Below are 24672 nucleotides of genomic sequence, written 5' to 3'. Positions count from 1 at the left end.
TTTACATTACTCAAATGAGTGTTCAATCAAAATTTATTAAATTTTATCCCAAAACAGCTGTAGCCATGTGCCTGCACAGTGTTTAGATTTTCAATACATCTCACATGTGGTCTATCATTCCTCACACAACATAAACCTTTGAACATGGTATTGTTGAACATACAGTTTCTCTTGTCATCTTGACTAAATTAAAAAAAATCCTAATTGCTTTTCCATACCAGGATGACTTTCATTATGCAACAGATGTTAAGTGCACTATTTTACTTATTTGTATTACTATATGTAACACTTTAAATGCTAAATAAACATGACAATATCTGGCATCTCAGGATGTGATGGAAATGGACAGTAAAAGCTGTAACTTACATAGTTTCACGTACTACCTTATTAAATTTACCAGGCCACGATGCAAGCTGGTGGTCCCGACTCTTCTGCTTTCCCCACAGCAAAATCCACTTTAGCATAAAGAAAAATAAGGGTTCTACATGAAAAACATTCCTTAGAAAAATAGCGATGTTTCACAAAGGGTATATTTTTGCATTTATCTGTTGAAGTCAACATCAACATTCCAAACATTTTATAACATATGTAATAACTGATTTAGTAAAGGTTTAGTAAAGATAAACCCTTTGTGAAACATCACTTATTTACATAATTTAGACTTTAGGTTTTTTCACATAACTTTTCTTATATGTTCTAAGCTTTAACTGAAATGACACCCTACAATTCATTGCGTAATCCTATTAATCATCCAAAATATGTAACTCAAACACAATGCAGATTTTTTTATGTTATTATCTTTGCTTTGAACCAAAGAAACAAAAACCAGAACAAAAACAAAACCCTTAAGATTTATATACAGTTCACGCTGTGTGCCTTGCTTGAACTGGCAACACAACATTGTCTTCATCTGTATCTTAGGAGTTAACCATTTCTGTGCAGTCTTCTATATCTTGATCCTTACCATGGATTCTGGCAGTCATGGATGTTCTGTGATGCATTCATCCAGCATGGCGGACCAAGCACCTAGAAAAAAACTGTCAACAAGTTTAGCAGTAACTTGTATTGAAAGCAGGTTCAAAAGACATGCTATTCAAGCCCTGCACACACTTAAACAGTTAACTCTACATTTGACAACTAGTGTCGTCATGTCCCCTCAATGATCATTTACATCTCGTGCAAAGTTCAGTCTCAGGAAACCTTGAAAAGGTAAAATACTTGACCCTACATTTTAAGTGACAAGCTTGACATTTCCGCACACTTGGTGCAGAGTTCCACCGAGACGTGGTCTTTGTCCACATGCAGGCAGATGCCACCCGCAGTACCTTTGTCCTCTACCTTCGCGTTCTTCGAGGGAATGGCGTAATCGTGGTCATTCTCGTTGGATTCCTGGAAAAGCGAGGAAGAGAATTTCATGCCGTTCACACCGCTCAATCTAGACAACAGCTGCGCCAGCATGCTCTCATTGGCCAGCACGGCTCTCAAGTACCTAGTTTCATTCTCCAGTTCTTCCACCCTCTTGTTGAGGTTCCCGTTTTCCTGCTTGAGAATGCGGTTTTCCGATGTCAAGGAGCCAACTCTCTGCTCCAAGCCACTGACATACTCTTTCTTCTTTAAACGGTTGATCCTCGCTGCAATGGCATTCTTGTTGATGATCCGACCAGAGACATCTTGCAGTTTTGCCCGCTGGACTGCACCTCTTTTGTGGGATGCAGGAGCATCAGCTGTCATGCTTTGATTGGTCTCATCGCTGGCCGATGTCTGTGATTCGAAGTTGCTGAAGGAATCAAGCATACTGTCGTCCAGGTCCCAGTTGAAATTAGAGCCGAGCAAGTCATCCAGGCCCCAATTATTGCTGTCACTTTCTGGAGATGTGGTTACTTCACTCGTATTACCTGTTTTCAAGACATCATCACTCTCTTGAAAGGCACTTGTACATGTGACGTCAGAGGCGAGACTGCTTCTTCCTCTTTTTCTGGTGATCATGGCTGTGTTTCCAGTTAAATCCGTATTAAATCAGAGAAACTGAAAGAAAAAATAAACAAGAGTTAATTTATTCAATAAATACGCTCTTTTCGATAAATCCATTTCATGGTGCCACGTGCTATTAACCACTGTGCTTTCGTACTTTCTCGGTAATCAAGTTAGGTGAATTTAAACACACACATTTAAGATATTGTAAAATGTATATTAGACCGTAAGACAATACCTCAATATTATATAAGATAACGTGACGTTATTCAAATATCTTTGTTCTTTAATGGTTAGCACATCAAGCTAATATTTGAATATTGCTTATTTATTTATTTATTTTAACAAAGTGCGCAAGTTAGTTAATGACACTTCTAAATTAATATTATTCGTATCGTACCAAATCGATCCGTAATTTTATTCCCAACAAACTATTTCACAGCACTTGTAGGCCGCAATCGCACGCTTTTATCTGCGTGACACAGCAGTTCAGAAACGGGACAAATATTCTTGTGGTAAACAAATTGACTTACCATAAATGATATATTGATGTCGTGAGACAACGATTGGTTGAACAAAAATACGGAAATATTATGTTGACAAAAAGAAAAATGTTTTTCGGGTTGTTGGACGTAGTACGAACGCAGCAACCCACACAACGACACTCAAACGCACTAAAATGGCGAGCCGTCGCATTAAAACATCGCAATACTTCGTCGCTTCACGAGGAGGAGCACGCACTGGGGAAAGCGCAGAATGTTCTCGCGATACTTGACGTCATACGCAGGTTTATTGCTGTGTTCGTATCGTATTTCCCACCTCAAAGTAAAAACTTACGTCCAGATTCTCATTGAAGGTATTTAGTAATATTAAAACACTAACATTATAATGATTAAGTAACATTAAAAGTATTTATTAACATTTAAACAGCGCTGTTTCAGAAATGATTTCCGGGCTAAGGTGGGAAATATCTTAAATCCGACATGTCTGGAAAGCAGCATACGGAACTTTTAGTATTTTCAAAACAATTCTTGTTATTTGTTAGTACAAGATATTCAGCATTTTCCATTTTAAACTTAAACGTAAGTACAGTTTGTCAGTTTAAAAGGTTTATTAAATTACATTGTATTTAGGCAGTGTCTTAAGAACATCCCAGAAGCAATTTATAAACAAAAAAAATTATAACTTGAAAATATAAATGTTTTTTTGTGTGTTTTTAAGATATGGAAGCCATACTTCACAAAAAGCATAGTATTTTTAATTACCATATTTTTCATGTTTTCCGTATCCATACTTTCAAGAAACCACCAATGTTTATATATTAAATAGGCCTATGTAAAATCACAAAAAAAGAAATGATCCAATTCATACATCAAAATTATTTCATATTCTTCAATTCACCCTCATTTTTCTTGTCCTTTTGTGTTCAAAAGTCTGGACTATCTAGACATTCTAGCCATAACCAGCATTCTCAAAGGTAGTACACCTTCCACCCATTCATTGTGACACTGCATCATTCTCTCCCATAGGGCTGCTTCAGCACCGTTAGAGTCCATCCAGTCTACATCAGCGCCGTAACTTTTACCTGTAAGATAATACGACAACAGTTTCACCAGAACATACAAATTGTGGTGTGTGCTTTAATTTTCTAAATTATGACTGTATATTTGTGCAGTGGTGGCAGTGGCCCTGTCCCTTTATTTACCTGTACCAGGACCAAGCCTAATACCCCCAATGAAGTAGTTGTGGAGTCGGTCATGATCCCACACGGTAAGCTCCACGCAGGCCTCTTTCAGGTCCTCAGGCTTGAAGCCGTCATACACCATAGTATGATTAAACTCTGGGTTGCATGCTTTTTTCAACACTCTGGTCTTCTGACGGCTTTTTCGGATGGTATCTGGAAGGATTGTGCTAAGGCGGCACATTTTAGACATTTAGTTCCACATATACAGTATATATTTTTGTGCGTATTTCACTATTAAGACATTAACAGTGTAAAATATACAATATGCAAAGTTTACAAGAATTTTAATGCAATTTGCATAAAAACGTGGCGCGTACATTCAAGCGTATCAAATGAAAGATGAAATTAATACCATTTAACAAAAGGGTCGATAGAACCTCTGGAAATAGGCAGATTCTTGCATTCTTTCACCCAGATTTGCACCTCGCCATTCACTTTGTTTTTGTGAGCTGGAAGTCAACATCAATGAGAAATATTGTTATTTTTATACTTTATAAACAAAATGGAACAAAGTTTCATTTGCTTACTGTCAGAAGTCCGTGAGAGAAAACGAAGAGCGACTCTCATCTCTGCTCTTATTTCTTCACTACAGGCAGAATGTTTTGGGCTGAGAAGAACTTGAACCTGCTTGAAAAATACACACTTTTATGGCAGTGCATTACTGTGATGTAATGGAATCCACTATACAAAAAGTTTATCCAAGACATGTTTTTTTTTGTGATCTTACCCTTCCTTTAAGTAGATATTCATTCAGTTGTGTGTTATTGAAGTCCCATTCAGCCAGATCAAGCTCAGCCTCTCCAAGAAAGCTGTTATGGCCAAATGTGTCATTGTGCCACACAGAGAGGTTTAGTTTCTGAGTTTTTAAAGTATCCATTGGAATCTTGAACTGGAAAGATAAAATCCAACTTTGGTGATTTAGGTTTAACAATCATCACCAACCACATGACATCACTAATAATTCTGATACCCGCAGAATTTCGTTGTATGTTGGATCCAGCGTTTTCTTCCTCACACAGGTTTTCTTCTTTCCATATTTTGCTTTGTCGGGTAGTAAGTAACATTTAACGTACCTGAATTTCAAATACAAATAAAAGCTGTTATGTATTGGGGCAGAATGAAAATATTTATGCTTCCTAAACAATTTAAGAATGTTTGTTGAAAACGTTGTTGTGAACCAGCCTTTAGCCCTTTCCAACACATATTCTACAAGTGAGAAATATTATCAGATTTCTTTTCTCTGCTACTACACTTTTATCCAAAGCTACTTACAGAGAGTTCAGGGAGCAATAAGCGATACTTACGGGTCAGACCGGTTCCTCTTAGGATCTGCCACAGCAAGATGTTTGCACTGCACCACGAAGATGTGGAACTCTCCCCGTTTTTGCAAATAGTGAATGCCAAACTGGATTGTGCCTTTGACCTCCACATTACGAAAATCACTACTGTAGATACTCATTGCACTGCCAGTAACCTATTAACATCATACACAGAGACACAGATCTACTATATACTGTAGATACTTATAATATGATGTTATCAATGGATTAAAATGGGTGGACATGTTAATTTGTGATATTAGAGCTTTATTAGGGTTGTACAAGACAGGGGTCACATACAGAAGACATGGATGCCACTTCAGAGCAAATACTAGAGGAAGTATTGTATGCTTCCAGTCTGTCGAAATCGAAACTGCTCACTGATGCAGAGTCAGTTTTTCTGTAATCCATCTATTTTGTACATGCACAAACAATAGAAGATGGTTAACATTTATGCAGGTTAATCACAGAGACATGTGATAATGTACATGCGCGTAAAGCTGTGACATTTTAGAGTTACTCCAGAGCATCGTGTCAAAGGGTTGAAGCTGTAGATTAGCATGCTTTTTAGTATCTAGCATTTGGTGTCTTAATATGCCAAGGCTCATGGGTAAGTAGTGATTTTTACCTCATGGTGATTGAATGCAGGTACAGACATACTCAGCATCTTCATCTGCTCCGGGTCTGAGAAAGATGTTTTTGTGTTTGGAGTCACTGCGGACACTGAGGCACAAAAAACACACACACATGGAAACACAGTGAACACACAACGGCCCTTTTTCACAAGCCTGTGATGATGCGTTAAACGGTCATCAGCATTGTAAATCCTCCAAAGTTTTTTATATTTTCATTTTTTTAAATGATGTATGTTTATAACACTATACGTTGTATTATATTACATTTGCATCAAATTACAAAAAATAGTTAACGCTAATGCGAGGGTGTTACTTATACAGCGTCTATATACAGAGTCACTGTAAATTTGACATCATTCTCTCTTTTGACTGCTGTCATCAGACACTCTCTATTTTTTTTCAAGTAGTGAAAACACTATCGTTGAGTTTTTCTTTTGCTATTTGAGCAAATGAGAATACAAAAAGTATATTTGTGGTAGTCTCCCATTCACCGCTATAGAAGTTTACTATGATGACTTCTGCTGCTGAGAAACCTGGAAACGTGAAAAAGGTCCATGAATCATAAACACTGTGATTTTCAAGAAATAAATTTCAAGTCATTCCATATCTACCATTTAGGTAGTACATGATGAAAATGAAGTGAAAGTGAAGTGAGTGAAGTGAAAGTGACCTATTAGTCAGATATGGTGACCCATACCCGAAATGTGACCTCTGCATTTAACCCATCCAGAGAGTAGTGAACACACGCACAGCAAGTGGTTAACACACTTACACTCGGAGCAGTGGGCAGCTATCACTGCAGCTCCCGGGGAGCAAGTAGGGGTAAGTTGCCTTGCTCAAGGGCACCTCAGTCGTTACCCGCCGGCCCTGAGAATCGAACCGGCAACCTTCTCGTCATGAGTCCGACTCTCTAACCATTTGGCCACGACTGCCCCATGATGTCTTTAATGTCTGTCATTAAGCCATTCATTCATCCATCAAACTTCCATGTGTCTTTTAATGCTTTCCATTAGCCATCTCAGATAGTCAAATATACATGAAAGACCAAGGGTCAATTATGAAACAGACCGGCAAATATCATTAATGATAACAAAGGTTTGGATACACTGTTGTTTCATTTAAAAAAAAATTCCTCTCCCATCCAGCAGAGGACGATAGAGGATATCCCCTTTAAAGAAGAGATATCTCCTCAACAAGGCCCAAAATGGCTTCAATCCCCAAGACGGAAATTTACATTAGTTTGGAACATTACAGAAGAGAGAAACTTACATGAGGGGGTGGATGCCAGGTCTTCTAGACTCTTGGAAATAGAAATGGGTCTGGCTTTGGCATGTTCCAGAGCAACTTTGACGGGGCAGTCTTCTTCACTGTCACCTGTTACAGCCCATATCATATATGATAAACTTACTAATACTAGTGACTAGTATATCGCATTAGAAACAGTGTAAAAAAATATGGTTCCATAAGCTTATTTAATTAAAATGTAAAAATTATATGCACAAACTTGAATTAAATGTCAATTTAAAACAAACAAAAAGGCTATATTGTTTTTCCATGAACCAACAATTTGTTTAGATCTTCAATGGTTGCAAGCTGATTTATGATTCATGTCAAAAATATTTTAAAAGAAATAAAAAAAATGATTATTAAATTATATTATTTCATTGCATTTGTGAGAATATTGAATAAATATGTAGAGGCAGGGCTTAAATGGTCACATGCCTGTACAGTTAATGTGGCCCATAAAATTCAACTGGAATAGTATTTAGAGAATAATGGCTTGTCCACACCAGGACGATGATTGTGCGCATTTAACATCGACGTTTAACGCCTCGTGACTAAACAAAGGGAGCCAATGTGAGTGTGCACACCGATGCGCAAAACGGCAGGCGTAAAAGCGACATTTTTTTTAAACGTTTCGAAAAATGCTGGAGATAAGCGCTTGCGATTATCGTCCCGGTGTGGACAAGCCATTATCCTCACAAAGTGAAGCAAGACAATATTTTATTTAATAGTTAAGAACAAAAATGTTTCATTTTGTCATGTTGGTAAACTTTGAGGCAGTTTATTGCTTGATCGATAAACAGTTCTTTAAGGTCATAAACCCAGCTTCCACAAATTCAAAGAACCAATCAACACCTATTCTACTAAATCAAGACTAAACCAGAATATATAAATAAGCTCACAGGCTGAACTTGTGTGTGAGAAGGACCAGGCTTCAGGTGTGGAGGCCCCAGAGGAGTCAAAGGTGATCTCCTCAGAATCATGCTGGGACAAAGAGGGGGAGCTCTCATTGCTTACTCTGCCTTGGTTCACCTGTTCAGAAACCTCACCTTCCTCCAGCCTTTCTCTTTGACCTAAGATGGTCTGCTCGGGTATGCCCAGGTAATGCCGTAAACTGAGAGGAATATATGACCTGACCATACAAGCATTTGACTGAGAGTCTATTGACAGCTTTCGTTATTTAGGCATGATGGTTCTTACATTAATGTCTTCTAAGGTCTTCCCATGTTTAGCTGACATACACAGCTGCCTGGAGGCTGAAACCTGTGAGCAAGCAGCTGTGGAGTGGAATGGCTTACTGTCTAATGGGATGATAAGAAGCTCTGAGCTGTCTTGGGTAGCGGACATGGGATTTCTCTCAGGACTATTAGTTTTGCATATTTTCCCAGAAAAATGTAACGAATTTGAGGGTTTGTCTTCATAGGTTTGGCCTGGTTTGGCCTTTACAGTGCATGGACTCGTGTTAGCTGGACGGATATCTATTGCAAATGTTCTTAAAGGAAAGCCATCTTTCCTTGACTCGTTCTTTGGATAAGAGTCTCTGGGAGGTACTTTAAACTGTCGCAAAGGGCTGGATGTTCTGATCTTATCTTTATCTTTGGACTGGTAAATGTCAGTAGACTCTTGGCTCTCATTATGACCTTTTGAAGAGAGACTTCCAAGGGGAGGCAAAGGACTTGAGTGTTTGTCTGAATTTGCCTGTGGTTTGAAATTACAAGTGTTGTGGACGGTGTAAGGTACTCTACCTCTGACTTCTTGTTGTTCTTGTTCTGGCACTATGCTTAGGCTTTGTTTTTTCTTGTTCATTTCCATCTCCTCTTCTTTCACAATCAAACCATCATCTTTGTTTGAAGACAAACTCATTCGATCTAGAGAACTCATCAGATCTGGACTGTCCTACCTGATATCAAGTTCTATTGAGGAACATTGTGAAGATGACTCTTGATGTGTTAGAGAGCTTACAAGTACACTAAAGCCACTTTTTTCCTTCTCCCAGAATGACTTGAGATCATCGATTGAGAACTTATTTTCCTGTTGACTGAGGGACATTTTAAAGGTGGAGATTTCTTTCTTCAGATCAGATATATCTCTGGAGAGAGACTCAGCTAGAGCATCCTCCTGCAGCTTATCGTCTGGAGTATTATCTGTGTGTTTTAGGAGTGAACTGGATAACACTGGCTCGACATCAGTTTTAATCGAGTCTGTGTGTTGTTTAGTAACTGGGTCTTCTGAGATCTTACTGCTGTCCAGATCAGAAGGTTTTTCATTTTGATTTGATAATATGACAGACACATCATTGGACTTTAATAGTCCAATGCTCAAATCCAAAGCATTGCGAACATTTTCCTTAAGTGGGGATGGTTCACTTTCTTGTTTTTCATCTTTTTTCATGCTTGGTATTTTTGGCCTTCTAATACCTCTTTCCCAGAATGACTTGAGGTTGGCAAGTCTACCTGGTGATACTTCAGCTTGGAGGAATATCTCTCTCTGAAAACTATCTTCACAAACAGGACTGCCTGCTTTGTTTCCATTCTCCTCCTGCAATGTTTTTGACTTTTTGTTGTCATCCTGCAGACCTATATTATCACCTGCCTCAGGCTTAAATTCTGCAGTTGACTTTTCTTGACTTGTCTCTTCCTCATCAGTTACTAAAACTTCAAGACTCTTGTCTTTATTCTCTGCTCTTGAAAACAATGCAAAAATCCCTCTACGCGGCTTTGGTGATGGCATAGTCTTTTGCTGTACAACAGGCGATTCTGACTTGGTGTCTGATGTTCCACAATCCTTTGGTTCACCTTGGTTCTTCTCTCTCTGGACTGGTTTTGTCAGCGTTCCATCTCGCCAAAGCCATTCAAGTAGCTTAGGAATTGAGCGACCCTCTTCCTCTGTTACCTTATGAGTCTGGCACTCATTGCTCAATTGAATAGCCTTACCTGTAATATCAGCAGTGGAGCGGAAGTTGGACACCTGTGTGGACTGAGGCTCAGCACAAAGCTCATGATGATCTGTAGTGGAGACAAATACAAATGTAAATGCAAGTGATTCTGAGACAAAGCAATGAAAACAGTTAAGATATTAAACTGAGTAGGCTTGACCACTGTTCCTGTCAACACATAATAAAAAATACACATTTAAATTGCAGTAAAAACTCTTAGCACATTTCTTGCAGAGCTTATTTACCAATCACCATTTGCAGAATACCAACATACAACAGAAACCATATTCTGTATGTATCCAAGCACATGCAGTTATTGTGATGATATAATGAAGATAACATGCACATTTTTCACAGACATGGATAACATGCCAATCAATTGGGGAAACTCTTGATTATTATGGCGTATAAAACTTCCATGCTAGTTCCCTGTACTGCTTTCTTCAACTGCTGTTCTGGGGGTAGGGGGTCATGACCTGTTCATTACTGGGGTCACCTGTGGAAGTGTCTTTGCAGGAAGGTCACAGGTTTAACTGTGCATTGAGTGCCTATGTGGGTTTCGGTGTTTAGATTAGCATTATGGGAAGTGAAGCTCTCGGCAGCAAGATGCTCTGGAAAATAATAAAAGAGCTGGATAATAAAGCAGCACAACATAGAACAAAAACATACTGGACATGTGTGGAAAAATACGAATTCATATATTGACTATGAATTCATTTTTCAGTTCAATTAACAGTCCGGATACTACAATAACATAGTGGTATCTGTTAATTGCAGATACCACATTGAATGGTAAAGCAATGAAGTGGAATGCATAAAGTAGACTAAAAGCTTGCAAGCAACCAAAGAATATGATAGCAGTATGAAGGGTTTGGTACAGTGAGAAAAATGTAACGTTTACATTACATCCGTACTTACTGTACTGCACTGTAAAAAACAATTAGTAGGATTAACTTTTTTGTGTTATTTTTCAAAGTACATTTTAATGCAAAAAATAAGTTAAATTTACTTTTAAAAAAACTGTGTGAAAAAATGTTCTTAAAGAAAATGTATACAAAACAAAAAAATAAGTAAATCCTACTAGTTGTTTTTTACAGTGTGTTTCTACACTGCAAAAAACACTAAGTTAAAAATATGCTTGGTGGTAACACCTAAAATAACTGGTTTCTATCAATTCAAACTAAAACCGACATTATTTAACATAACTAAAGAAAAAAAACACCGTATGGAAGGAACTGTACAATTTTTACTTTAAACAATTTACATTTATGCATTTGGCAAATGCTTTTATCCAAAGCGACTTACATTGCATTGTATTATACATTTGTTTCTGACTATGTGCAATCACCTGGGATCAAACCCATGACCTTGGCATTGTTAGCACCATGCTCTAACCACTGAGCCACAGGAATACTACAGGCATATCAGTACTAATCGATACTAACCGTACTAAGCACTCATTCCAAATATACCTGACAGCTGAAAACATATTTATAAAACTAAATCTACCTTCTATGTATGAGGTACAGACTGGTCATGCATGGCAGCTTAGCTACTCAGAAAGCTGCATACTTCTCCATACTGTATAATCTCCCCTAAAACCATACTACTGCAATAAGCTTCAACCAGACTATTTCAAAGAATGCCGCTTTTCCCACATATTCTATTATCACTTAATGCCACACACTAGATCCAGTGTAAATTATAAAACTACAGCTTAGCACATAAATACTTTAATTCTACAAGTTGTGTGTAGTTTAATCAGAAGTTGTATTAAAACTTAGTCAACTGTTGTACTTTAGACTAATGATCTTTGTACTTCATACCATTGGTCTTATTCCTATACGCCCTCACATTTTCCATCTTCCTTTAGATGTTTTCACAAAGTGGCATCAAAAATATATTTGATATACTGAACAGTATCTCATATTTAAAGTTTAGAGCTTGATTAAATAATGCATTTTTTAACAATTATGCATGCAGATAGTTACTACTCCCAGTGTCAAGCCACCATCATAGCCCAGATGCAGTACACGTGCAGTTTTCAATGAGGGTCTGTTTAACAAACTTACTGTGCTTGCAAGAAATCTACTTTCCTCTTCAGAACATCCACTCCATAAAAAATATAACATATATGTTATCTTATTTATCTGTGGTATCTACTCTCTGGAATATTACAGGATTAAAAAGAAAAAATACGTTTGAGGTTCTGTTTGAGAATAGTAGTGAACATATTCTCACCCTCAGTAGGTGTCTGGTCAGCCTCCTTCACTCCATTGATATGCCTGTCTGCGACTCTCTGCGAGTTCACGCTATTGAAGGGATTCTGTCTGGGCTACACAGGGAACCATAAATTTAATAAAATGACCTTGCATCTAAAAAAATCATAAGTCAGAAACTGAATTGTATCTACTGCACCCTGATTTGAGGTCTCTGTCGTTCCTGGGTGTCTCGAGAATGACGATCATCCACCCTGTATGGGGGTGATATGGTTAATATCCGTCTATAAAAAGGGGTGTTTATGCATTTAATGTATTAGATCCATGATTCAGAACTCGCACACATATCACAGGTTTAGCTGAGATTCTCTTTGTAACAAACCTGTGTGCTGCTAACACAATGCTCTGCCAATTGAGCAACAGGAACACAGATATGATGCCATTGATAACAGCACCATCAGGCTAAGAGCGGATGCTGTGTTTGTTAGCTTAAAACAAAACTCTGTGAAATCCTTTAATCAAGCAGAATGACAGCATGTGTTCAGCACTGATAACAGCAAAAGAATACTGAGCGAAGAAACTGTGACCTTGTATTTCCTCTTCTATTCTGTTTTGATTTCCACCATTAATTTAGTTTGTATTTCTAATTATTTTACATGCACCGTATTGCATGCCTGAAATCATTTATAAGAAAGAACATCTAATTATGCAACATTCAAAATATTTTGAACAGTTATCATAACCAACATTTAATTCCTAAAAAACTGTTTAATCACATAACTGCACATACTTTAATATCAAGGCTATGATAAAAACTAGAAAAATTGAACATAACTGATATTCAAGCACGTGTCACGCCACGATTCATTTAGACGAAACGTTTAGCTGGAATGTTTTAATCTTAATAGTCATTATAAGCAAATGCTCACCTGTCACTCTGGGATTGAGTGGATGGCTCCTCAATAAGCCCTACGAGTTCTGGAGGAATGAAAACATCTCTCTTCTCACGGTTCACAAAACTGGCTTTCTCATCCCATCTCTGAGAAAGTTCCACTGAAATAAAAGACCATCTGTTAGGCTGGCATCATTAAATATCTAATGAAACTACATTGACATTTACACATGTGGCAGACACTTTTAACCTGCATTCAAGTTATACTTTTTATCAGTATTCCCTGGAATCAAACCCGGGGGCTTTGCACTGCTACCACAATTCTCTACGCGAGTAAAGTGATTAAATTATTTGATTAACATAATGTAAATTCAAGTACACAAAAGAAAATTTAGAAAAAGTACACTGGACACATGTCATAGAAATAACAAGATATGCAAACTGCGCCCGACGTCCTATTTGATATCAATCTGTAGACGGGTCAGTTGGTCTGCTGGCATCACTTACATATGGTCACGGGTTTTCTCAGTCCCATCGACGCTCTGATGATGTCGGAGCCATGGATCTTGTCTCTGTGTCTGTGATATTTTGACTCATAGAACCACTCCCCAGTCAAATACTTCAGCCTGCTTTTATCTTTCTCTGTCTTATGTAGCTTCCTGAAGGCAACAGATTATAAAAATGTTTTTTATACTATATCAGTGATAAGTCTGGACACACATACTTGTTCTTATAATATAACTATGTTCCCTATTTTAGAAAAACATTTATCATTAAAAGTATAAACTACGAAGACGTTTTACATTTTATCCATTTGTCAGACGCTTTTATCCAAAGTGACTTCCATTGCATTTTACTACACATTTGTTACCAAGTATGTGACAAGACAAACTAAAGTATGGGAATTAGCAAATAGAACTCTTACATTTTGGCTTCAACCATCTTCACAGAAAACCTTCAGTCACTGAATTGAAATCTTGAGATCTAACATTACAGCGAGCTTATACAGTGACATTCATGTGGACAAATTCCAGACATTCTTTGAACCGTAAACCAATTACTCCAGTCACTTTAACTAAGTGTTGGGAGTAAGTTGATCACAACTCGATTGGCTCTTAACCCACAATTTAACATCTCAAACTCACTTGATTCTTTGTTCTTCTGAGTTCTTGAGCTTGGTATCTCTCTTCAGCACTGCCAGTATCTTTCCCTGCTCCTCGTCTGTCAGATAGCTCAGGTCAATCATGGTTGTGAGTTTGGTAAGAGGTGCTAACAGATCTCAGATCAGTCTCAGATCATCTCTGGGTGACTTTGGAAAGTGATGCTTGTTGATTCACTGATGCCCATCATGTCATGAACTACATCATGGGAGACCTGTAAAACCTGCACGGGACATACAACAAGAGTGACAACAAAAAATATTTGTTTGTAAGCCAAGCTCTGACTGTTCACTCTCGTAAATATGTCTTTCCTGGAAATTCTTCTAGCCCATTAAGATCCATCACATGATCCTAATTGTACCCAATGAATTCAAGAACAAGGGCTTTAGAGATCATCCATGCTTTCCTGCACAACATTTCATATCGCTATGCACAATCGACGGTCCATAAAGTGTGCTCAACATGTGATATAGCATTGTCAGGTGACTATCAGAGGAAGTGTGCCAAATGCTTCTGAACCAGAAATGCAGAGACGACAGTAAAAGACTCTTTCATTCCAAAATCAAATTACACTTAATTCTGATTATGTGGTGGCACACAAATGGTATCAATTTGAACAATCTGGTTTTCTTTACTTTAAATGTGAGACATTGGAGTGAATATGTTTCTCTGTCTGATAGATTTGGTTTACAATTGAAGGCAAAGGAAAAATTATAAACAGCAACATGCTTCTACCAGACGACCCATTTCTTGCTGAGACACATCTGGGTTGTGAGACACGGCCCTGATGATACATTCCAGTTAAAGAGGAAGTTTGCCTGTTACTTTCCTATTTTGGAAAAACATGTTGATTTTCTTAAATGAGTCATGTCCGCCTCTAGAGAAAATTTATCATGTTAGAAAAGACTGAAAATTAAATCAGGTCAACTGATAACTAAGCTAGACATTTATACCCTGTCATACTGATTGTTCATTAAAGATGTTTTAGCAAAACCACGCTTCGTTCTAATTACACAAAAAATAAATGCATAATTACAAACGTAAGCTTCAAATTACATTTATAAGCTACTTCACATAACATAGCTTAATGATTTTCTCAGTACGCATTACATCTCAAACCAGCATTCATGATTCTATTAGCTCTGTAAAAGGCATTCCATGACAACTCTGAACCTGCAGCAGAAGAAATATGTAAGGTCCCTTAAGTCATTTTTCAAATAAAACATGAATGATTTGACATTTTTACCCCACACTAACAGATACAACAAGCCATCCTTACAATTTCAACAACAAAAACATTTTGGTCCAAATTTCTTTGTTCTGCTAAACACAAAGGAAGATATTTAGAAGAATGTCAGTAACCAAACAGATCTCGTCCTGCATTAACTGCCATAGGGAAAATAAATACTATGGGAGTCAATGGGGGATGAGATCTGTTTGGTTACTGACATTCTTCTAAATATCTTCCTTTGTGTTTAGCAGAACAAAAAAAATTCTACAGGACATAATTTTCATTTTTGAGAGCACTATCCCTTTAACAAGGTGACACTGACATTCACAAAATTTTCAATGTTGAATACAGCCTCGGAAAAAATAAGATGTCATTTCAAAGACCATTTTCAGTTTTTCTGAATCTACTATTCATAGGTATGTGCTTAGGTAAAATTATCCTTTTTGTTTCATTCTGTGAACTACTAACAAAATTTCTTCCAAATATAAAATAAAAAAGTTTCTATTTGCATTTATTAGCAGAAAATGAAAACTGGAGAAACAGGTGAAAATAAGAGAAAAGATGCTCTGTATTTTTTTAGACCTCAAATCCTGCAAAGAAAACATGTTCATATTCACTCTTAAGCAATACAACAGTGTTTGTACATGTACTGTATGTAGGAAAAGTTTAAAATGATTTTTTTATCACAGTTTTCATGTGTCTTGTCATGCTGTCAGTCTTTCACATTGCTGTTGGATGACTTTATGTCACTCCTGAGATTTGATTTTGTTGAAATTTAACAGACACTGGACTGGAATGGCCACAATACATCTAGAAATGCTGATTACATTAAAGTTTGGACTTAAAGCTTCTGCAATACAAGTGAGATGTATTAACATCATCACTGAACGAAAGGGGCAGGTCACATACACCCATCTGGATGTTAACACCTGGATACTCCACACCTACACATAACCATAAAGCTATGAAGTGTCACCACCTGGTTTGGGCTTGTTGATAAAATCCAGGTGTCTTTTAAGCAGTACTACTGTACTTTACACAATATTAACATATTTAGCCTGCTATCTGGTTTGTTGTCTTTTTGTATTTTTTCAGGTGTTTGCCTTACTTTCCAAAAAAAAAAGATTGTGTTTTAGCAAGTGAAAGTGCTCATGTTGCTCAGCATTTGATCTGGATGTAAATAAATAAACAGTCTGCATTCCTGCCTTAATAGCTTTACAGGCACTAACAGATTAGGAAGGCAGGGAACATTCAGAATGGCACCAGAGATAAAACTCTAGACATAAAAACAGGGAAACGTGAAATGCACTTTGTGCCTGTTGAAACAGACCTCAGCAGTCTTGTCACAGCATGCAGAACTCATACACACTCAATCTGATGTGAAGTCTAAAAATTGTAAATATTTAAATGTTTTGACAGTAGCAGTAGGAAATAAGGTTAGAAATGTTTACCTCAATCTTGCTTAATCCAACCTGAAGAGTCAGAAACAAAACTAGAGAAAGCCCGAGAATATTTTTTTCCAATACCGTCCGTCACTGCACAGTTTTAACATCTGAAGTACTGGAGTACAGTAATATCCCATTGGCTTTACACTTGAGGATATTCATTCATCGTTTGGCACGCCAGTTTTAAAGCAAGCTGGCGCGCACGAGTGCGCGTGTGTGGCATGTAAAGTTATTTCCCTCTACTACACGAACACACGTGCCCTGGTTGTGTCTCAGTGCTGTTGTCTATAGATAACTCTATAGGTTGTGTCGAGTTGCGAACTATGTCCCAAAATGCTGTAAGAGGCTCACTGGGTAGGCTATTTACACAACACCCCCGTGGGGCGTGGCCACTTGGGTTTAAATCTCATGAACTTTTAATTCTACTCACATTCCATATACGAGATCATGTAATTCGATAAACTGTGCATTTTAATAAGGCACGTATGAATCATATGTATGTAAAGTTAAATATAATAAAATCACCGTTTATATTTGTGTATTGCCACTCCTTATGAATTACATCGTTTATTAAAGTAATGTTGTAAGTGTTTTATCTGTTAAACCTCAGCTAGTAGGCTATACGCTAGCTTCGTGTTGGAAGTAACGTTAGGCTATAAGGTCTTGCTTTTAAGGGGTATCGTATTTTTTACAGAAATTGAATATATGACACTTGTTAAATTTTGATACTGAACAGTCTTTCTCATAAAAATAAATAAAGTAATAAATAATAACACAGTAGACATTTCCATTACCGCTCTTTTACTACATATTAAATGATTTACGTAAATACATTATTTATTATATTTATCATTATATGTATAATTATAGCCTATTCTTTTCAGATCTGCCAGATAACAATCAAATTTAGGCCTACCAATTGAGAGACCATTATAATTTTTATTAATTTTCAAAATATTCTTTTCTTTTTGTGTCTTTATCAGGATTGACAGTTTTAACCAGAATTTGGTAAAAAAAATAAAACAATGCTACCACTTGTAAAGTCCATCTAAACTTTAATTTTACCGCTTCCTCAAGCCTCAGGTGTTGTCGTCGGTGTGAATATCGCCCCCTGATGACTGAGTTCAAATCGGCACTTAGTTTCCATAACAACCTGTAAACATACGAAAAAATGTAAAAAAAGTCACGTAGGACTCGCAATGCACAGATATACCAGATTGTTTTTTCTTTCTTGCCTGCTGAATTTTTTTTGTGGATGATTTATGAAAAGATTTGATTTTTTATTTGCTTGTTTTCATATTAAGGGTAACTTCCTGACTATTGAAAATGAGCAAAACAATAAATAAAACGTCGTTTGCAGATGTTTTCATGCAGTTCCAGTAAGTGCATGGCTCAATACTGTCTCGATACTAATTTATTTGTAGTACCTACACTATGCTCAAAATAAGACTTAATCTTTTTTTTAATCTCTAACAGAATTGAGGTAAAAAGAAAAGAGATTCAAGATTACAAAGAAGAAATGTACCAGCTAGAAGACAAAAACCATCGCCTGATGAAGCTGGTATAGTGATGCTCAGGCACAAATATTCATACAGTACATTTAGTCTTTACAATTTTCCTATGAGAATAACAATAATTGCATGTATCAACAGCAGGAGCAGCTGAAAGAGGAGCAGTATGGTCACGTATGTGAACTGCATAAACAGATGAAGGAGCAGGACAGAAACCTGGAGCAGAAGGAGCTGTGGAATAAGGAGCAGGTGGAGCACGCTGTCCAGGAAAACCTAAAGCTGAAACACAAGCAAGAGAATGAACTAAAAGGTAGTGGAGTGATGACAATTTAAAGTTTACACTTAACTTAATGTTTGTGCTGAATTGTGGATATGTTCATGTTTGTTGCATTTGTTTGAGCGAGAACTGCACTGTAAGCTGGCGAGGATGCAGGTGCAGGTGAACGAGCTTCTGGAAGAGAGGCCGGTATGGCTGCAGTTTAAAAATAAAGAAAGCGTGGAAAACCAACAAATAATCCAAAAATTGGAAACACATATTGCCGCTTCAGAAAGGACATACAAGGAAATGTCAGGTGTGTGTCTTATGCCATAAAATACAGTCTTGGGTGAAGTGTTCCTTTAGGACTGTTCCAGAGAATTTAAAAACACTGACCAGATCAATACATAGTTTACATAGTTTAACATAAAGCTGTCTATTTCAGAATATTTTCAGAGATCTCTGGCTTTGTCTTATGAAGACACTGCCAGAAAGACAGCACAGCGCTCTGATGAAATAATACAGCTTTCTGAAAAGGTACAATTATGTAGCTTACTGAAGACCATCAGATCACAACAGAACGCATGTTCTGATGCCTGTGTCCTTCTGTTTCAGAGAGCAAAACAAAACCTTGACTGTGACAGTAAAAAAGAGCTCAAAGACAATGAATGGCTTAAAAAAGAGGTGTGGCCAATGATGATGTCACAATATATATTGCTGTAAGCACATCTTTTTGTGTTTGAAAGATAATATAATGTGGGTAGTTTCTTGTGCTATAGGTTGCCAACTATGTTAGGAAGATCTCAGAGTTGGAATCCACTGTCCAGAAATTAGAAATGGAAAACTTAAAAAGTGTAAATACGCTTTTAAACCACCTCTCACATGATCACCAGATCAGGTATGAGTTTGAAGCTGTGTGTACTTTTCTCGACTACTGTATTTTAAGCCTGAAGCTTTACTTTAAAGTGATGTGTTGTGTCGTGTTGTGTTTGTCAGCCTCAGAAAAACATTTGGATCCTCTGACATGCACAGTATGAGCGAGACCCTAATGCAGATAAGCCGTGACACATCATCAGGTACTCCAAACATTTACCTTCTCCCTTATTACAGTTGTGATTTAGTCTAACGGTAAAAGAGTGTCTTGCTTTATTGAGCACATTGTGTGTATTGTTGGGCTTTTATTCTTTAATATTATGAATCATTGATACTTTATAACCAATAGATGGCGCCCCAACTGTAGAAAAACAGCACCAAACGCTCTGCAAAAAAATAAGCAAAATATAAGAAATGTTGTGATCAAATGTACAAAGTTTCTACTAATCATAAATTAACAATTGAGGCACAAAACTAGCTTAAGTCACTTGTTTTGTTCTACTCTTTAAAAAATGATATGAACAATAAGTCATGGCACAATAGGCTGTTTTGTTCAAAATAAAGCCATTTCAACTTTTTTATAAGCCACACGAGATTCAACTCGATCTTTAAAGTTAGTTTAATATGATTTAAATTCAAGTTAATTGAAATTACTCGTACATGCAATTTGACTATACTTAAACATTTAAAATTATGTCATCATTTACTCACCCTCAAGTTGTTCCAAATCTGTATAAAATTCTTTGTTCTGATGAACACAGTGAAATATATTTTGAAGAATGTAGGAAAACAAACAGCTCTTGGTCACCATTGACTACCATAGTAGGAAAAAATAACAATGGTGCCCCAGAACTGTTTACTTTCTTACATTCTACAAAATATCTTCTTTTGTGTTTTACAAAAAAATATTCTCAGACTTTGGTAGTCAATGGTGGCCAAGATCTGTTTGGCTACGAGCATTCTTCCAAATATTTTTCTCTGTGTTCATCAGAACAAATAAACGTATACAGATTTGGAACAACTCGAGGGTGAGGAAATGATGACAGAATTTTGATTTTTTGGTTAACTGTTCCTTTAAGCCAAAAACTAACCTTAAGCGTATAAGTTGAAATAGGTGCATTTTTATACTGTGTATTACACACTGACATACATGAAATGCGAATTCTGAAAGTCATGTGGTCTTCAGATGTTTATAAGCTGTAGCTACTGACTAAAACGATAGATGACAAATCTGCCTCAGAGTTGTTTCAGTCCTCATGTAGTAATATTATTTTGTCTATTTTAACCTGAGGTCTAGTCTAGAATCCCACAGCACATGTTAGCAGTTTCCTTGTGTTGGCCTGGCATATTTTCTGATTGGATGGTTTTTATAGCCCTCTGAATCCTGTTATTGGCACTGTACAGCCCCACCTAATGGCTCCTAGAGTAGAAGACGTCTTGTCATTATCCACACAGTGCATTACTGATCAGCACTGTTTTCATTTCCTCTCTAAACTTCATTTTCTCAGTAGTTTAAAGTAAATGGCCTTTGTTTGTAGTTCATACATCCAGGTTATATTGCTATTACATTTAAAGAAATAGTTCACATCAAAATGAAAAGTCTGTTATTAAACATGTATATCTTTGTTTTTATCCTGTGAAAACAAAAGAAGGTTTAGCCTATAACAATGTTTTTATAGGCTATTCAATTAAAAATAATGTGACAACTACAGCTATCAAACAAGATTAAGGGAGTAGTTCACCTTCAAAATAAAAATTGTGTCATCATTTACTCTTGTCACTTCAAACCTGTATGACACAAAAGAAGACATTTTGAAGAATGTTGTTAACAGCCCCCCATTCACTTGCATTGGTTACAATAGAAGTGAATGGGGGCAGTTAACAACATTCTTCAAAATATCTTATTTTGTGTTCTGCGGAAGAAAGAAGGTCATACAGGTTTGGAATGACAAGAGGGTGAGTAAATGATGACAGGATTTTTATTTTGAAGGTGAACTACTCCTTTAAGACACATTTCACAGTTCTGGCCCTTGTCCCTATCTGCTTTTATTGTATTAAAGAGAGCTTCTTCTTTCTAATGTTAGGCTATAAACAACAATTTTGGTGGAATTGTCTCTCTAATTTTGACCATCTGTTACCTCATTAGTCACACATAATGCTTGTGTGTACCTCTGTAGAGATGGTCGACAGACCTTCATGTCCCCTTCAACCTTCGGAGGAAGCTGAGGGAGCTCACCAGGAAAGAGATGTGACACCTTCCACCCCACCTGACCTCAGAGAAATACTCACGGTAAGCCATTTAGGTCATGCGGCAGTCCTGTAGCTCAACTGTGCTTACAAAGTATCTTCCAAATGCATAAATGTCTTACAGGAATTCGTATATTAAATCACTATGTCTTATATAATGTTATTTGGACAGTACGGTTGTCCTCTATAGTCCATTTAATTAACTGATGGAAATTTATATCCAACATATTTTTTCTGTAGCCTCCCTCATCCCTTATTACAACCTGATATTCGACAAAACAGCGCTCGTGATCGTGTGATATGGCACATTTAGGAAGGAAGAATAGGCCTATATAGATTAAGGTGACCAGACGTCCCCGTTTTCCGGTGGGCCCACTGCGGGTCCTGCTACCGGCATGAAATGCGGGGCACGTGTGAGCCCCACACTATAGGGTCCAGATGGGGCCCTAACGGGACAGCCCAAAGTGTGGGCTGGGTGTGGGCACACTGCGTTCGTGTATGTGCATGGGTGATTATTTTGCACCCTTGATATTTAAGAGTGTTACCCCTTGATTGCTGTCCACTTTTTTTCTGCACAGTGGCTGATTTGTAGTTTGTACCACCAAAAGTTTCTCTAGAGTTTTCATATTTTTTCATATTTCCCATTAATTTCCCATGTCGGTCATTTTTTACCGCGAAGGAGCAAAGTGTGTCAATTTCTTTGTGACCCTTTCTCATATATGAACCATGTCCATATTTTTTTATACAATAGGACAAAAATATTCAATTGTAATCTCATTCCAATGAAGCAACGATTTTTAACATTTCAAAATGTAAAATGTTTAGGTTAAAAATGACAGAAGTGTCCCAGAGGGTTTACTGTATTCAAAACCACTGCAATGGTTAGTATTTACTATTTTCACTGTGGACTATTTTTCCATAGTTTTGGTAAACTTTATTAAAACCAGTTATGGTCCGTTTGATATGCAAATAATATTATACTATTGTAATTAATTGCAATAGTACAAAAACTCAGAATTATGTGCAACAAGAAAAAAGACAAAAATGTTTTGTCCCCGTTTTTTTAATTAATTGATTGATTATAACAAGTGAGATTTCAATTATATTTTGACCATTTAACTTGAAAATGTCCCTGGTTTTCATTAAAAAATCTGGTCACTTTAATATAGATGTAAATTACAATGGATTATTTTGAATGTAATGACACCATAGAGGTGTGTCAGCCTTTCATCTTTGTCCCCTTGAGCAAAGCAATGCACCTCTCGATGTTCCTTTCAAGTTCCTGTAGATAACGCTGAAGTCAAGAAACAAATTACATCTTATTTACACTATTACAGTGTTGAAAACGGCACGCCATGGCTAAACTAAGACACTGACTTTTTTATTAAGAAAACTGTCCTCCAGTCAATTTGTTTATTGCGAAGTTATGCAAATAAAGTGTCCACACTGCTGGTTTTTATATTTATATCCGCCTCAGGTGAATAGGAACGCTGCTATTTTTCTATAAACATAACTGTGCTACATACATAGAAAATATTAGCAGTGTTTGTCCCACCTATTCACATAGAGTGAAGACGGCATCAATAAACAGTCATTCATTTTTAATTAGGGATAAATGTATGTCTAATTACACACCAGAGCTCAAGTGCCTTCCATGCTTCTGTTTATATGAGATATTATCAGGTAAAATTCCCTAGACTGAATCTTAAAGCAGCTTTGTAGTGGCACATTAGCGAGATAAGACCCGTGGAAACACTGCGTCTGTGATTTTCCCACTGCGAGTTCCAGACGTCATGGGCATGAATACAGATGACATGAGCATAAATGGGGAACAGTTACTAGCCTTGTTAAACGGAACAGGAACCTGCTTTGAGTAGAGAATGTGTGTGTGTGTTTGTGTGAAGGGACCGATACATCTGGACTCATTGAAGCAGAAGCTACTGTGTGTGGTAGGTGAGGCTGTTCCTCTGCACCAGCCGCCATCTGAACCCACGGATGAGAACGAGGAGATGGACCCAAGCCCGTCCCAAACTACAGAGTCAGTGCTCACCATAGCAACCATCCTGAAGAAACTTCAGCAGTTACATGTATCAACTGGAGGATCCGACGAGTCTTGAATAATACCTGCTTCACACAGGTGTTTACAAATCTCTGTTTTGTGAAACTGCAATCCTTGGATAAAAATGATGAATTTAAGGTCCAATGTGAAATTTTTTGGAGTAGTTTATCAATTGACATAAATGCAATATTGTAATGGAATTCACCATGTTGTTTCTACAGAAGCCCTAAACAAACAAACACTCTACAGAACACATTTGGCAAAGAAGTGAAAAAGGGACATCTTAGTGATGTGTCAGCCGCCGTTGTGCTTGGAAATTGAGGGGGGAGGGGTGGAGTGAGCCGTTGGTTTCAATTCACAACCACACTGCTAGGTGCCGCTAAATTTCATACACTGGACCTTTAAAGGGATGTTGAAGACTTGCGTTTTATATCTTCTTTGGAAATAGGCCACATGAAAGCAAAATTAAGTAGTAAAGCCCAAGAAGCCATGGTTTACAGTGATTTTACAATGGCTAAGGGATGTTAGCCACTACACAAAGCGGACCCCTTAGCTTATAAAATCACCACAAACCAAGGCTTAATGGAGCTTATTGCTTTTGTAAAATTGCTGTTCCATATACGTTGCAAGGTTTCAGAAAATTAAACACAACAAAGTGATTCCCAAGTAAGGTAACCCTGGAGCTAGTCTATCTAATATCTCCCGCCCTGAAAAAAAAGGCATATGCTGGTTAGGTATGTTTTGATGCTGGTTTGACCAGCTAAGAACCAGCTTAAACCAGCAGACCAGCATCAAAACAGACCTAACCCAGCACATGCTGTTTTTTTCAACCGGGCTAACTTCCTGTTTCGGAATTTTGCATCATCCTGATACTTAAAGTGCACTTCTTTT

The 24672-nt window shown here is 37.3% G+C and overlaps 3 protein-coding genes across 7 annotated transcripts; 1 reads left to right on the top strand and 2 right to left on the bottom strand.

Annotated features, from left to right (window-relative positions):
- Nucleotides 1–15: 15 nt before the first annotated feature.
- Nucleotides 16–2678, bottom strand: crebzf (CREB/ATF bZIP transcription factor). Of its 2 annotated transcripts, none has more exons than XM_057320945.1 (3): nt 2505–2678; nt 965–2025; nt 16–455 (listed from the first exon to the last, which is right to left on the bottom strand). In XM_057320945.1, the coding sequence occupies exon 2, from the start codon at nt 1984–1986 to the stop codon at nt 1225–1227; it is 762 nt and encodes a 253-aa protein (XP_057176928.1). In that variant the 5' UTR covers nt 1987–2025; nt 2505–2678; the 3' UTR covers nt 16–455; nt 965–1224. The 2 variants fall into 2 exon arrangements, with proteins under 2 accessions (XP_057176928.1, XP_057176929.1); XM_057320946.1 differs by lacking the exon at nt 16–455 and having other exon boundaries at nt 1277–1389; nt 1490–2025; nt 2505–2677.
- A 206-nt stretch (nt 2679–2884) lies between these two features.
- On the bottom strand, nt 2885–17187 carry sytl2a (synaptotagmin-like 2a). Of its 4 annotated transcripts, none has more exons than XM_057320940.1 (17): nt 16842–17187; nt 14145–14382; nt 13507–13658; nt 13037–13160; nt 12307–12361; nt 12130–12223; nt 9887–9958; nt 6939–7043; nt 5663–5757; nt 5335–5445; nt 5020–5189; nt 4686–4788; nt 4443–4604; nt 4243–4342; nt 4068–4164; nt 3677–3882; nt 2886–3556 (listed from the first exon to the last, which is right to left on the bottom strand). In XM_057320940.1, the coding sequence occupies exons 2-17, from the start codon at nt 14243–14245 to the stop codon at nt 3411–3413; spliced, it is 1893 nt and encodes a 630-aa protein (XP_057176923.1). In that variant the 5' UTR covers nt 14246–14382; nt 16842–17187; the 3' UTR covers nt 2886–3410. The 4 variants fall into 4 exon arrangements, with proteins under 4 accessions (XP_057176926.1, XP_057176923.1, XP_057176924.1 ...); XM_057320941.1 differs by having other exon boundaries at nt 2888–3556; nt 4243–4339; XM_057320943.1 differs by lacking the exon at nt 5335–5445 and having other exon boundaries at nt 2885–3556.
- Nucleotides 17188–18161: 974 nt separating this feature from the next.
- On the top strand, nt 18162–24015 carry ccdc83 (coiled-coil domain containing 83). Its single transcript, XM_057321703.1, has 10 exons — nt 18162–18214; nt 18312–18396; nt 18488–18656; nt 18751–18918; nt 19048–19139; nt 19218–19286; nt 19382–19500; nt 19569–19678; nt 21653–21765; nt 23627–24015. The coding sequence occupies exons 1-10, from the start codon at nt 18162–18164 to the stop codon at nt 23837–23839; spliced, it is 1191 nt and encodes a 396-aa protein (XP_057177686.1). The 3' UTR covers nt 23840–24015.
- Nucleotides 24016–24672: the final 657 nt, after the last annotated feature.

The sequence above is a fragment of the Triplophysa rosa genome, linkage group LG22 (assembly GCF_024868665.1).
Source record: "Triplophysa rosa linkage group LG22, Trosa_1v2, whole genome shotgun sequence".
NCBI classification, from domain to species: Eukaryota; Metazoa; Chordata; class Actinopteri; order Cypriniformes; family Nemacheilidae; genus Triplophysa; species Triplophysa rosa.
The sequence above is the reverse complement of the archived record's forward strand: the minus strand, read 5'-3'. Positions and strand labels throughout refer to the sequence as shown.